The 13,296-nt window shown below is 42.2% G+C and overlaps 8 protein-coding genes across 8 annotated transcripts; 4 read left to right on the forward strand and 4 right to left on the reverse strand.

The window, feature by feature from the left end:
* Window positions 1-915: 915 nt before the first annotated feature.
* Window positions 916-2,476, reverse strand: I203_101858 (uncharacterized protein; the record flags this gene model as incomplete). The annotated part of the gene is made up of 6 exons (XM_019146366.1): window positions 916-1,259; window positions 1,331-1,465; window positions 1,538-1,808; window positions 1,912-2,095; window positions 2,182-2,225; window positions 2,303-2,476. 6 exons carry the CDS (start codon window positions 2,474-2,476, stop codon window positions 916-918), a joined length of 1,152 nt encoding a protein of 383 aa, XP_019003899.1.
* A 1,311-nt stretch (window positions 2,477-3,787) lies between these two features.
* On the forward strand, window positions 3,788-4,216 carry I203_101859 (uncharacterized protein; the record flags this gene model as incomplete). Its single annotated transcript, XM_019146367.1, has 1 exon — window positions 3,788-4,216. The coding sequence occupies one exon, from the start codon at window positions 3,788-3,790 to the stop codon at window positions 4,214-4,216; it is 429 nt and encodes a 142-aa protein (XP_019003900.1).
* A 368-nt stretch (window positions 4,217-4,584) lies between these two features.
* Window positions 4,585-5,190, reverse strand: I203_101860 (uncharacterized protein; the record flags this gene model as incomplete). Its single annotated transcript, XM_019146368.1, has 4 exons — window positions 4,585-4,643; window positions 4,709-4,909; window positions 4,995-5,040; window positions 5,116-5,190. The coding sequence occupies 4 exons, from the start codon at window positions 5,188-5,190 to the stop codon at window positions 4,585-4,587; spliced, it is 381 nt and encodes a 126-aa protein (XP_019003901.1).
* Window positions 5,191-5,487: 297 nt separating this feature from the next.
* On the forward strand, window positions 5,488-6,279 carry I203_101861 (uncharacterized protein; the record flags this gene model as incomplete). The annotated part of the gene is made up of 4 exons (XM_019146369.1): window positions 5,488-5,598; window positions 5,666-5,799; window positions 5,966-6,085; window positions 6,162-6,279. The coding sequence occupies 4 exons, from the start codon at window positions 5,488-5,490 to the stop codon at window positions 6,277-6,279; spliced, it is 483 nt and encodes a 160-aa protein (XP_019003902.1).
* Window positions 6,280-6,639: 360 nt separating this feature from the next.
* On the reverse strand, window positions 6,640-8,304 carry I203_101862 (uncharacterized protein; the record flags this gene model as incomplete). Its single annotated transcript, XM_065516972.1, has 8 exons — window positions 6,640-6,829; window positions 6,896-7,043; window positions 7,122-7,318; window positions 7,455-7,570; window positions 7,643-7,813; window positions 7,876-8,053; window positions 8,121-8,178; window positions 8,238-8,304. The coding sequence occupies 8 exons, from the start codon at window positions 8,302-8,304 to the stop codon at window positions 6,640-6,642; spliced, it is 1,125 nt and encodes a 374-aa protein (XP_065373790.1).
* A 347-nt stretch (window positions 8,305-8,651) lies between these two features.
* On the forward strand, window positions 8,652-9,921 carry I203_101863 (uncharacterized protein; the record flags this gene model as incomplete). The annotated part of the gene is made up of 3 exons (XM_019146371.1): window positions 8,652-8,730; window positions 8,863-8,965; window positions 9,090-9,921. 3 exons carry the CDS (start codon window positions 8,652-8,654, stop codon window positions 9,919-9,921), a joined length of 1,014 nt encoding a protein of 337 aa, XP_019003904.1.
* Window positions 9,922-10,549: 628 nt separating this feature from the next.
* I203_101864 (uncharacterized protein) lies at window positions 10,550-11,280 on the forward strand (the record flags this gene model as incomplete). The annotated part of the gene is made up of 4 exons (XM_019146372.1): window positions 10,550-10,580; window positions 10,686-10,764; window positions 10,838-10,960; window positions 11,094-11,280. 4 exons carry the CDS (start codon window positions 10,550-10,552, stop codon window positions 11,278-11,280), a joined length of 420 nt encoding a protein of 139 aa, XP_019003905.1.
* Window positions 11,281-11,575: 295 nt separating this feature from the next.
* On the reverse strand, window positions 11,576-13,148 carry I203_101865 (uncharacterized protein; the record flags this gene model as incomplete). Its single annotated transcript, XM_065516973.1, has 7 exons — window positions 11,576-11,713; window positions 11,791-11,873; window positions 11,983-12,259; window positions 12,349-12,473; window positions 12,558-12,682; window positions 12,753-12,898; window positions 13,029-13,148. The coding sequence occupies 7 exons, from the start codon at window positions 13,146-13,148 to the stop codon at window positions 11,576-11,578; spliced, it is 1,014 nt and encodes a 337-aa protein (XP_065373791.1).
* Between the last annotated feature and the right edge of the window lie 148 nt (window positions 13,149-13,296).

Below are 13,296 nucleotides of genomic sequence, written 5' to 3' on the forward strand. Positions count from 1 at the left end.
CATTGTCTGAACGGCGGTTTTATGCATCTATGGGACTGATCATGTACACACAGCTTTTCTTGAGTACACAGCTTGCTTGAATAATATGACCTCCTGGAAACATGATCTGCTGTTCTATCATTGATCTTGCTCAAAACCACATCCCCTCGACGATCTATCTGCGACTATATCCTTTCATAGTCTGGTTGATCATTATTGTATATCCATTTCCAGATCCTCGCTTTGTACGATATACTTTATACCTTGAGACAAATTGAACAAAGAGGCTGATTGATGGATAGTACAGATACGTTTTGATCTGGACCGACTCGATGTGTTGGGTCAATTCAACGATCAGATTGGATTCTCTATTCAATCAACCGATTTCAACAATACTCGTAGTACAGTAATGATGTCCACTCAATTACAGGTGATATCATCCAGTATGTACAACACCTTCAAATCCAATCTCATCTCCAATCATTCGAGCTGATCAGATTGTGTTCCATGACTTAGCTCACGAAGCAGGTGGACTGAAAATTACCTTTCGATCAGCTGACGACATAGAGCGAGAGAAGGGGTAAGTCATGTTCCTGCATTTTTCACTTAGATTCCAATATCACGATACTGATCCATCGCATACGTGTGGTCAGTAGTGATGAAAGATCCGTGTCAAATTCAATGAGTAACAGTAGCAGTAGATGCTCATTGCATCATAACGATTTCCTACCGGCTTTTTGAGATGCTTTGCCCGGTCCACCTTCCAACAAGGCTCAAGGGCACCTCGCTGCCCCAGTGGATGATCGGGACAGTATCAGTGCAGTAGCTAGGATCGCGGAGGAGGTGAAGAAAGATTAACTAGTTCTGCACATCTACACAGTACGGTTTATTGCGTAACAGTATTTGATGCATTCGATACACCACTTACAGGGCTAATCACTCAGTCATACCCTGAGCGACAGCCTCATCCCAAGCATCTTTAAATTCCTGCATATTCCTCCCCTGACTCAACTCGATCATCTCCAATGGCATCATGTTAGATTGATAGGTTGGTGCGTTCCTACTGACCGAAGGGTGTGCTTTCGAATCGATAATTTTGAATATCGGTAATCTACTTCTACTTGCATTTTCGCTTCCTTGTGGAGGCTGGCTCGAGGAGTTGAGTATCGATAAAAGCTCTTCATAAGTGAACAACAAGGGATCGACAGATGATCGGTATGGTTGAAAATCTATTATCTGGGCTGAATCAAAATTCGGTGAAAGGTATAGGTCGAATATATCTAATTCAAAGATCAAAATCTAATCAATTGCTGGGTGTAAGGTGAACGATGGCAGAACGATGGCAGCTTACAATCAATAGCTTCACCATCCGTATAATTCTCTCTTATCTCATCTTCCCAAAATGCTCTTACCGTATCACAAATTTTGATTCTGGTGTCCTCATTTTGGAGGTGATCGTAAAATACATTATCCCTCTGTGTTATACCTGCACATCGCAATCATTATCAGTCAGTCTGTACATTCCATCAGATACCTATTTAGTCGGTAACTAACTGACCTATGAGAGTATTATTCCTGACAAAACATCTAACCTCCCTTGAAGGATTTATATCCTGAAATTGTCTTAGAACCAACTCCAATTTCGGCCTTCTTCCACTCTCATGTGCACTCCCATCTCCCTGTTCGTCAGAAGAGCAACCAAGATAGGCTCTTGAGGGATCAAGGTCATGCGAAATGAAGTCACTCGATTTGATTAAGAGGTATACGTCCGATGGGGAGGTGCAATGCAGTGGGCCGGAAGATGTTTGAGGAAGTATGAACGCTGCGTCCTGAAATACGACGAATACTCATTAGCCCTTCTCGGATGATCGTAAGAGTCGTTACAACAGTACCAAGAAGTCGCTGAAGTAGGAAGTGGACGATGAGACATACCTTTGGAGCAGTCCAATTGAGTTTTGGAAATACTGAACCGTTATATTTTTCTATAACCTGCCGTATAGCTGCGTTCAATTTGGGTAGGTGGTAGACCGGTGCGTCAGAGGATGAGCTGGACGAAGAGGCATTCGAAGATGATCGTCGACGAGTGGGTGAAGTAGATGAGTCGGGAGCATATCGTCTATAAGCATGCAGATAACGTTGACATCGATATTAACGTCAATGTCCATAATTCTGGCAAGATGTGATAATCAGATCTGAACTCACCCTTCACTCCCTTCAGGTAAGAATATCGAGTCGGCTTCAAGCCACTGAAGTAGAAAACGGCCTCAATATTAGCATTATATACAGATATTTACGCATTCATGAGAGCGAAGTTGATGTTTACATGTAAGAATTCCTCTTCCTCTCCTAATTCCGATAAATCAATGACGGTACTATCAAAAGTTATATCTTCAAATGTATCATACCATGAAGATGTTCGAGCGGCGTCGATCTGCCGGCGAGTGAGGGTGGGTAACAGGTCGTACTCTTCATCTGAGGATGGTATCGGTATGGGCATGATGGATAGACGTGGGAAGGTATGGCGGTAATGCAACAAAGAACGAAAGTAACGAATGGTTGGTTGCTTTGTTACATTTGTTTTCATTTTGGGTCGATTCGAAGATTCAGAGTGGAGGTCCATCCACACCTTCGGTGGCAAAAAAGCGAATCAATACTGTGGCATCACCGAGATTGGGCTGGTATTTTGAAAGGAAGAAATACTATGAAGAGATCAGGTAACATGGGTGAAACACACTGGCAAATAGACAGTACATTGCAGAATGTACTTCGAGCTACTATGCAATCTGACAGCCTTGAGCCGGGGGCGATGAGGTCCGTTCAGTATTTCCAATTCGTTTGCCAAAGTAACGGTTGATCTCGCTTGTTAGACTGAATCGTCTCATAGGTATCATCAAGTGGGATGGGTCTTCGACGACCGAATATAGGATCTCAGAAAGACCTACGACAAATCACGGTTCACATGTATTGACTTTGTCAAACATGGAAAGGGGTCTTACAATTCATGCTTAATTAGATACGAAATCGTACATCCACCAATTCAATTCAGTCTTGATTCAAACCATCTGAGACAGGTAAATTGTCTCACATGATTTCATCATCTTGTCCGCTTCAACAACTATCTTGAGGATTCTCACCCTAAAGGTAAGCTTATTCATTGAGTCAAATGAGTTTCAGACCATACTATACCATCCTAACCATAACATACCATATCACACTATGGTCTTTACCTTTACCGATTTTCAGCGATATCTGGATTTGATAACATCATGCAGAACATTGTCTAACGGACGAAATCGAACATTACATTGCTTGTTCCTTCTTTTGTCCGTTTTCCTCCATTTTTCAATCAGAGGTACTGACTTACCGATCTTTTTGCTCTGTCCAGGACCTGAAGTCGAACTTAGATTCTAATGGAATCGCTTGAAACAACGGATACGGATATGGAAGGGATATTACTCATCAGCCGTGGCGATGATAAATTCAGGAACAAAGGTATATATAGCTTACTATGATATGAAAGGAATCGAGAATGTCCACCGAACAAACAAACAAACATAGCAACATAAGAACATACCATCGACCGAAACCCCTACTGCTAAAATATATATATATATATATTCTCGATTCCGATATCCGATATTCATAAAGTCAAAGAGGGAGACCTGCCTTACCTGACCATCTATTACGATAAAGATAAAGACCGTCCAGTCGAGCGAATCAAATCGCCTCATACGATTAAAGTAGATTACACGATCTATACATTCTAATACTTTTACCCCAACCACCTCGATTATCTCAATCCAATCAAATGGTCCACCTTCCAACATTCATACTACTCCTCATACCGCTAGTGATGGGTCAGCCGACCCCGACCGAGCTCGCTTCCGCATCGTCCTCCGCCACCTCCCTGAAATCATCATCTATATCCCAAGATGTACCCAACAGTACACCCACACCTAATTTCGTTGGCAACCACTCACATTCCGAACATCCAGCATCCTCGGGCAAACATCAGAAGAGAGCAGGAATGGACGATTATCTATGGATGAGCAGTATCTTGCGTGTTATTGATGAGGGAGTGAACAGGCAGGATCAGAAGGACGATGATGGTTTGGCTAAGGTTGTTACTTCGACTAGTAAAAATGCAGAAGGCGAGATCAAAGTGGATGACAAGACTTCGACGGGTGTTACTGCTGGGAAAGGGAAAAGAAGGAGAAGGAGAAGAAGTCATCCTTGATTGGACTCGCATCAGCTAAGTGGATGAGGAGGAGCGATCCTCATGATGATACTGTACATAGACATAGATGTATAGAATGGAATGATACAATAATTGAGGTTATAAAGATCCCATTCTTTGATGCCGATCTTGATATGGTAGACACGTACGAGACAAAGGTCGATCATTCGTTATCATACTGTCACTTGGAAAGGTATATATGATAAGATTGTTATCAACATGAAACATGGATCATAATGGCGGAATATTCCCGCAATTGAAGTATAATACTATAGGAAAGAAGGAGGAAGATCAACATTCTATCAATATAGAGTAAAAATACAGCACCAAGAATACGTATCAATTTGACTCTTACTGTGTATAACCCATCAAACACTCTTATATCTCTTCTTCGATCTTCTCTCATCCACGTCTCTATGATCATAGTCTTCAAAACAGTATATACAAGTCAGCAACATATCAGAGGAGCATGCGTACCTGAATGAAACATACCTTTCTCCTTGACATTATCTACTTCCTCCTTCATATCTTTCGTCTTCCTCATTTCCCTTTGCAACGATCTAATCTCTTCTTTCATCATGCCAATCACCTTCCGCATCTCATCCACCTCTGCTAAGGGCTTGTAAGGATTCATTTCATGATTCGATTGAGTTTGCTTCTCTCGAATCTGTTGTCGACACTGATAGAGGAATTCTGCATCAAAGTATTAGTCGAATCAGTACCAAACCCAATGAGACCGTCATGTTAGCTTATCAGTGGTGACCAAAGTAATATTCACCTCGCATGGTCATGTGATTAGGCTTTATTCTATACAATGTCATAGCCTGAGTCATGACCATTAGTGCGATGGTCAAATCAGTATGATGGACGAAGGTGAATAGTCGTAAATGAGGACTTACGGTAGCGAGTCGGACTTGGTCCATGATGGTCAGTCCGGTAGGTTGGTCAATAGCTGCTCGCAGGAGGTCTTCCATCTTTTCAGTGAGTACGGTACAAAGTATATCCAACTTGGATCAAAGCTGAGAGGGGCAAGGAAAAGGCATAATGCAGGCTGATGAAGGTAGTTGAAACAGATGAATGGAGGTAGAGAGAGGGGTTTGAGGAAAGACAGTCACGATCATCTACTTGAGAAGACGGAGATACACTCAATCTCCGTGAATCATCCTCTACGATCAGCTGTTGACCAAGTCAAGATCCGTGTTGTTACAATGGACAAGTACAAGTCAGTCAGTTGCTTCTTTACACATGAGAAAGACCATACGGATGACAAAATGCAGCAACATCCCACAATCCTACCTCCACCAGCTCTACCTGACGGATCGATACCATCACGATCAAGGGAGAAGGAAGAGAATTTGATTAGATTCCAAGCGGAGCTAGAAGTGAGTTCACCCCGTCTTTCAAGTATCTTGACATTCCATATACTGACGAGCGCATCGATGGAATCAGTTCATCCAATGTCTTTCGAACCCTCAATATCTCCATTCTCTATCTACTCAAGGATATCTCGGTAAAGAGACATTCATAAATTACTTGAAATATTTGGAATATTGGAGAAAACCTCAATACGTTAAATTCATCGTGTAAGCTGTTGCTCTATTATCAATATCCTCCTTCTTCTATCCAGTCCTTGACAGCATAATATACAAATGTCCGACATATACCTTCCCATGTTATCGAAAAGAGAGTCTGAACATTATCTATCGATATCGACCAAGCAATGCTCACTGATCATGTAAATCACCTTAGCTACCCAACATCCTTAATCTACCTTACACTGCTTCAATCCTCCTTATTTAGAGAACGACTGGCAGATCCAGTATTCGTAAACGAATTGATAAGAGTCGGTATCAAACATCATGAAACATGGTATGTTCATCGTCCATTCTTTCCTTTTATTGTATCGAACCAGTCTGACCGTTATCGGCGGTTTGTTTCCACGCAGGCGTACCGAGAAACCGCAGACTGCAAATGCAACTACAAGTACGAATAACGATTATGAGAAGAAAAATGTTGCTCCAGATGGTCAGACTATCAACAATCACTTTGACGATGATGGATAACACCATCTTAACGGAGGAAGATTGGCGATAACAACAACACAATATCAATATAAATCATGTCTTCTCGACCGTCCCGAGTCAAGCACCTGTATTTGAATTGATTTGGGGATCTCTACTCTCCTGGAATTAAGGATCGACATCACTCGCCATAGTCACGATCCATTCAAGATCACATCCAGTAGATCCTGTGCGAAAAAGGGAAAATACGAGCCCAGCTGAACAAATTAAAACGAGGCATGAGATGGGCTGCTTTATACTATTTACATATTCATGTTGTATTATATTACATATGTATTCATGAATTATCACGGTCTCATTTGATTCAAGTTAAAAAAATGTTGTTGAAATCGACTAGAACGACTAAGCATCCACTCCATCTCCCATCGCCCATCTTCCCACTACTCCTACTCCACCCATCGTATCCACTGACAGAAGATTGACTATCGGACGATCTTTCCTACTCAGCGCACGAAGTACATCCTGCGCTAGAAGTCCTCCTAGAACAGCTAACGTAGGCGGGAAGAAGTGTGTGGAATGAGAGGCGAGGTGTCTACGATCGTACACAGATCAGTATTTAGCTCAGGCGGCAGATCATTTGGCTTATCCGTTGACTCACTCTATCATATCTTTCTCAACCGACGGTACTACCTTTGAATTTACTCCTAATTCCACTCTCAACCTGTCTGCTATCTCTGTCATCTCACTTATCTGACCTTCACCTCCTGATGGTAGATTTCCATTCTTCTGTTCGTATTCCCAGAGAGCTAAACAAGGAATTAGCGATGTCCGAAGATAAATGGCTGATGACCACCGTGCTAGATATGGAATACCACACCGCTCACCTAATAGTCCCAAGATCACACCTGGAGCAGCATTTTTCGTCTCATTCTTCGTCAAGCCTCTATATGGACTCCCTCCAGCTTCAGCCTCCTTAGCAGGTTTACCCCAATTCGTAGGTGACAATGCCTGGGTGAAGGAAGAATAGGATAAGGTCTTCTTGGCTAGACCAGGCGATGGATTCTCAGGAGTTGGTCTTTGACTATACAAAGCAATTCAAAGAAGACAGAACTGGATTCAGCTTTCTTCTCGATATGAACCTCCACTTGAGCAATATCTCTTTCAAAACCTACGGATGGGCCCAAACAAAGCCAGAAGAAGGTACCACTTTCACTCACTTGTACACGAATTCGTATGATTCACCCAAATCAGCAAACACATAACCGTAGAAACCATATGTTCCAGCTGCGTAAAACATTGTTCCGGCTTTTCTAGATGCCCCATCGATGATTTGCTACAAAATCAGGCCCATACCGTGAGTCATTTCTTCCAATTCCATTTGGAGAAAGCCATACAAGTTACTCACTAACTGCGCCTTGGGTAAATCACAAGCCACGACCACATCTACTTTCTCTTTCCTCAACAGATCTACGATATCACGTTCACTTCCTCCTACGAACGGAGAGAGAGTTTCGAATGTTGTGAGAGAGACAAGTGGGTTAAGTGATGATATTTGAGGTAAAGCTGCTTTCGTCCTCTATTTCTCATATACCATCAGCTCAATCATCATTTTAAATGCTCACAAGAAGCCGAACTGACATTCTGTCCTACAGCACCTTGTTCCTCTCTAAACAAAAAACCAGTACTAAGATCCTCCTCTGAGACATCACTATCATCAGCGACTATGAGTCTACCTATACCAGCTAGGACCAGATTCTTGATTGTTTCGTGGGCTAGACCTCTCAAATTCAGGATTAGAACCGTGGATGATCGCATTCTGTTGGAGACAAGTCCACAATCAGCTCTGACAGCTACACTAACCTTATCAATACGTAGCTACTCGCCGATTCTGAGCTTCTAGACCCCATAGTCGGATTTGGCGATCGTACAAAGAGGCTTCGTCTGGCAGGTAAGAACTATCAGCTGGATGCTCCGTGTTCAAGGGGCGATCGTTAGCTCACCTTCCGTTAAATGGCCATTGGACTGAAGATGAGTGGAAGAGGATGCCTCTGCGTGTGATTGAGACATTTTCGTGAAAACTTCAGATGTGTTTTTGAGGTGATAAGGAAGAGTAAGTGAATGAATGAGGATATATATCTGGATATCTGGACATTTCCAACTTGTAACATTCAAACGCGAAGGAAGGATCTCATGTTCGTCGATTGCCCACAGTGTGCCTGATGACACGGTCACCACAATGGTTATCAGGTAATCGATTCGACCTGTTATCAGGCTCAACCTCGATCACAATCATAAATTTCAGAAATGAGCAGGTCCACTCGAAGTCATCTTTGTTGTTGCTTTCATTCTTATGTCTGTCCTATCGCCCATATACTAATTTGCAGGACCATACACATACCTCATAAACTCGTAACATGGTCGTGGTACACAAGAAAGCAAAATTCGATCCAGCTGCTCATCTACACAAACACGGCTGGAAGGGGAAAGGTACTGGTGAGTTGGTCCATTCTCAGCCCATCTCATCTCCCCTTGTCAGTCAGAGGGATCACTTAGTAGCCTTGATCACATTTTGTCTGAGCTACATGTATCTATTATGGAAACTATCTCTGACTGTCACTTTAACAGCTCTCAAACATGGTCATGCTATCAGGCCACTAGCGGTAGTCCAGAAGAAAACATTATCCGGTATAGGTAAAGATCGAGATGAGGCCGTACCATTCTGGGATCAGTAAGTGACCACATCATCATCCATGAATGTCTATACCAATGTCCAAGTCCAGTCAGCAGTCCTTCACTCTGACTCCGACCCAACCGCGCAAACGTATTAATTTACTGATTATCTCGATTCATAGTATATTCGCAGCCACCGCCGCCTCCCTATTCTCTCCCTCCCCATCATCCTCCCCCGGTCCATCAAGCTCGTCATGGGCTCCTGCGCCAATCAAAGCAGATCAAAAGGGAAATATCATCTCTAATCCTCAAGAAATAGTGGCGAAGAGACCGAAATTATCAATCAACGCTACTGCTCGTGCTGGAAGGGAATTGGCTAAGAGGGGATTATATTCGAGATTCTTCAGAGGAAAGGTATTACATATCAAGGAGTCCGATGATGATGGCGAGGAGGAGGTACCAGGTGGGATGAATACCCCTAAAGAAGTCGAGGAGGTTGAAGATTCTTTGATCACTGCTGGACCATCGAGGTTGAATATGACTAAATTGGACCAAGAGAGAGAGGAGATATTGAAGGTGAAGAAGAACAGTAAAGGAAAAAGTAAAGACAGAGAAACAGAATCTACAGAGGAAAGAAAGATTAGGCAAGCTGAGAAAGCGAGACGAAAGGCTGAGAAGGGGAAGGGAAAGGGAAAGATGGTAGAAGGAGAAGGGAAAGAAGAGGATGTAAACGAGGATGTAAAAGCCAAGAGTGAGAAAAAGAAGAACAAGAAGACAGATGGATCCAGAAAAGACGATATCGGTGAAGTACAGATTGCTGAGAATGATCAAGATGATTTGTCAGGAAAGAAGGACAAGAAACGGAAACGTAAAGACAAAGAGGATATCAAAGAGCCTAAAGAAATGAAGCAGAGTAAAAGTAAGAGTAAGAGTAAATGCAAGGACATGGACCAGATAGGGGACAGTCAAAAGAAGGAGAAGAAGAAGAAGTCAAAATCAATTGAAGAGCCATAATTATCATTTATTTCACGGTATGTTCCTCTTTTTCTTCCCAACCTCATTACATCAAAGAAAACCTCACATCACTGACTTAATCTTTGTAGCTTGTAATTGTCAAATATACAACTCTCTCTGCTGGCCTGTGTTACCGCTGTACGATGAACCGAAATAATGTTGTATGCATCTTCCGATAGTCCTCACACCTCGTCTGCACCGCGCAGGTGCTCGATGCAGTACTACCAACAAAGCTAGTACAAATAGGTCCCACTTCCAGGAGGAGATGATGTCCTTTTCCTCAGACGTCACAGACCCCTTTGAGTGGACTCGAAACCAAATCCTATCGTATCACTTGATCTCCTTTCAACCTTGCAACTTTCACCTCTGACCTCACCAAGTCCGTCATGACGATATGAGATATCTTGCATTCCTTCCTTTGTACCACGTCAAAAGACGTCATCTTGTCAATATCAATATCAATGCCAACATCACATCACAAATTCGAGAGGTCCAGTCAGTCTGCTGTCGAGAAAAGGTATATAAACCCTCTCACTTTGCCCGACAATTCCTCTTTCTCTTATTTGTTCCGATATCACAAACTCGATCTCAACTTAACTTATTTCTATACTTTCTCGAATTATCAAATATGACTTTAGGCCAAACCAACACTGAAGCTGGTAAGTTGTCATTCCCTTTGCCATACCATGACACTGTTTCCCATCTACATTCTATCAAAGGAAGGAAGGGATCAATTCGAGGCTGATCTGGTATATTTCACCTAGCCAAGCAAGACCTTACTCCGGATTTCTTCAAATCCGACGCAGACAAGGCTAAAGAGAATGTCGAAAGTGGTGTAAGAGAGTGAGTAAGGTATCAATCCAAAGCACCAATTCGCCACCAACACTGACACTTACGCTGAATGGTTCATGTCTAGCTTGACTGGTAATGCCCACGGACACGATGCAGGTCGACAAGGAACTTCCAACTCTGTGTCCAACGCATTGAAACCCTCTGGGGAACAAAGTTTGGGTGAACAAGCTCAACAACAATTAGACAAGTGAGTACTTGGCCTTCTTCCTACCTCGCTCGACTACATTGGGTATATACTTTGTTTTTACTGAATCTTACCGTTGATGTGATTACAAATCACTAACTGGTATCTTTGCTTTGGTCCATTATACATTATATAGAGGCGCATCCCACGTCCAACCAAACGAAACTAAATCAACCACTCAACAAGCTAGAGATTTCGTTACTCCAGGGAACGACTCTTCAGGAGCAGGAGGGATCTTAAATCAAGTTGGAGAAAGTATTTCTAATGCTGCGGCTGGTGTTAAAAATGCCGTTGCAGGTGGTAAGTCCGATACCACTCATTAGCTATCATTAGTGTATCCCAAGAGTATTCGCTATATATGTATATATACATATACGTATCATCATTGTATTGTATTGTTAGAGGATGAGAAATGAATTATGAACTATGGATATCATCTGTTCGATAATTAGTCAGTCAGTGTATATGATTGAGCGATTCTGCACCATCTTAGAAACAGTTCTGTAATTCATCTTTTGTAGAAAACACACATAACTTACAAAGAAACCAGAGATATCCGCTACACATTCTACTTGAGAAAGCCTACAGGTAAAATACACTACAACCTCTCTATGCCAGTTAATAAGCCACAACACCAGCCAACTTCTTAGCTCGCTCAGATAAGACGGCAGGTTGTTTAGGCAGTTGTTTCTCGTCTGGTGATAAAGGTCCAGCAACGTTGGTACCGGTCAATCGGAAATTGATAGGATCGTGAGACTAACGTCAACCATGATCAGCATACCGAGATTTGTGCTTGTTGTATATATACATCTTGTGATGAACAGTCAACTCACTGTACCTGAGTAGTCCTCCAGAGCAGTCTTTCTGAGTCCCATCCTCTCTGGACTAATCCCCTCAGCAGGCTTATAGCAGACATCTATTCGACACATATCAGTTTCCAACTCAAATATATCATCATCGTCCGATCCAGTTCCAGCCAAGCCTAGTCATTTGACCCAAAGCTTAGATGGTAGAGTTCGACTCACAGGTAGCCACCCTAGGTCTATCACCCTCCGCATGCGCCCCATAATGTACAGTCCTACTATCCCACAATATCAAATCTCCCGGTCCAGCCTCAATCTTAACCCATTTACATCCCTTGCTGTAAAACCATTCGAGGGTCTCTTCAGGATAAGAATATGAATCTCTCCAATCCCATCCATCGGAAGGTTTTAGATGTTGATGTTCTTCGAAATATTGGTTGTATAATGGGAAAGAACCGTCGAGAATCATCAATCCACCATCTTTAGGCCCGTTAGGTGCCTGATGCCAACCAAACATCACCCAAATATCAAAACTTGAATTCGATAATGTGATATTCGAATTGACATTCAGATAAAAGATAGACTCACCAAATTAGCTATACCTTGTATACATTCTTTACCTGTCCTATTTGGACTTTGATCGACATGAGGCCATGGTTCACCTCTATCACCTAAATCTTCATTTTTGAAAGGGAGTGATACGTTAACTCCATCTACACGTAATACCAATAGCAGACAAAATCAGTGAGTCTGCTTCATCCAACTGATACGGAAGACATTTAGATATCCAGACTGACCATACGAAACCAACAACTCATCGGTTCCCCAAATCTTCGCAAAAGTGTCTATAATCCCTTCTTCAGATCTTATATCCCACGCCCATTGTTCGTGAGCTGCTCCATGTCTATTAAACAAACCACCTCTGATTACATCAAAAAAGAAAGCTATCAGCGAGGTTGTTATCATATACCATTAGGAATTATATGACTCACTTTGCAAACCAAGGTAAATTATCAGGTTTCCAAGTACTCCTATCATCCTTATCAAAACCTTTACCGAAACTTTCCAACCATCTATACGCTCGATCTTCATATTCCCTCGCTTTTAAAGGTGGAATCACATTCTTTACTACTGTCCACTATGACGATTAGAATATTCAAAAGTCAATATACGAGTTTGATTCACATTACGATATCATTTACATCGACCAATATCATACGATGTCCTCGGAGGATATTGAGATAAACAGAAAAAGAAAATCCACTCACACCTCTGGTTTTCAGTTCTGGGAAATGATCTTCTTCATGTCCTCTCAATTTCAATATACCCGTTGAACGGGATTCTCCTCCGGTAGATGTGAGAGTGGTAGTGATCGTAGTTGAACTCATCGTAGTACGATTCGAGCTGATATTATATCGATAACGAAGAAGAACCTCGATACGGATGTATGATAGTAAGCTATCTAGCAAATGCAGCAGTAGAATATGTATATAGTCAGAGAGAGAGAGAGAAAAACGATAAGATATCCTCTACCTA

This window comes from Kwoniella mangroviensis (genome assembly GCF_000507465.2).
Source record: "Kwoniella mangroviensis CBS 8507 chromosome 1 map unlocalized Ctg01, whole genome shotgun sequence".
In the NCBI taxonomy this organism is placed as follows: Eukaryota; Fungi; Basidiomycota; class Tremellomycetes; order Tremellales; family Cryptococcaceae; genus Kwoniella; species Kwoniella mangrovensis.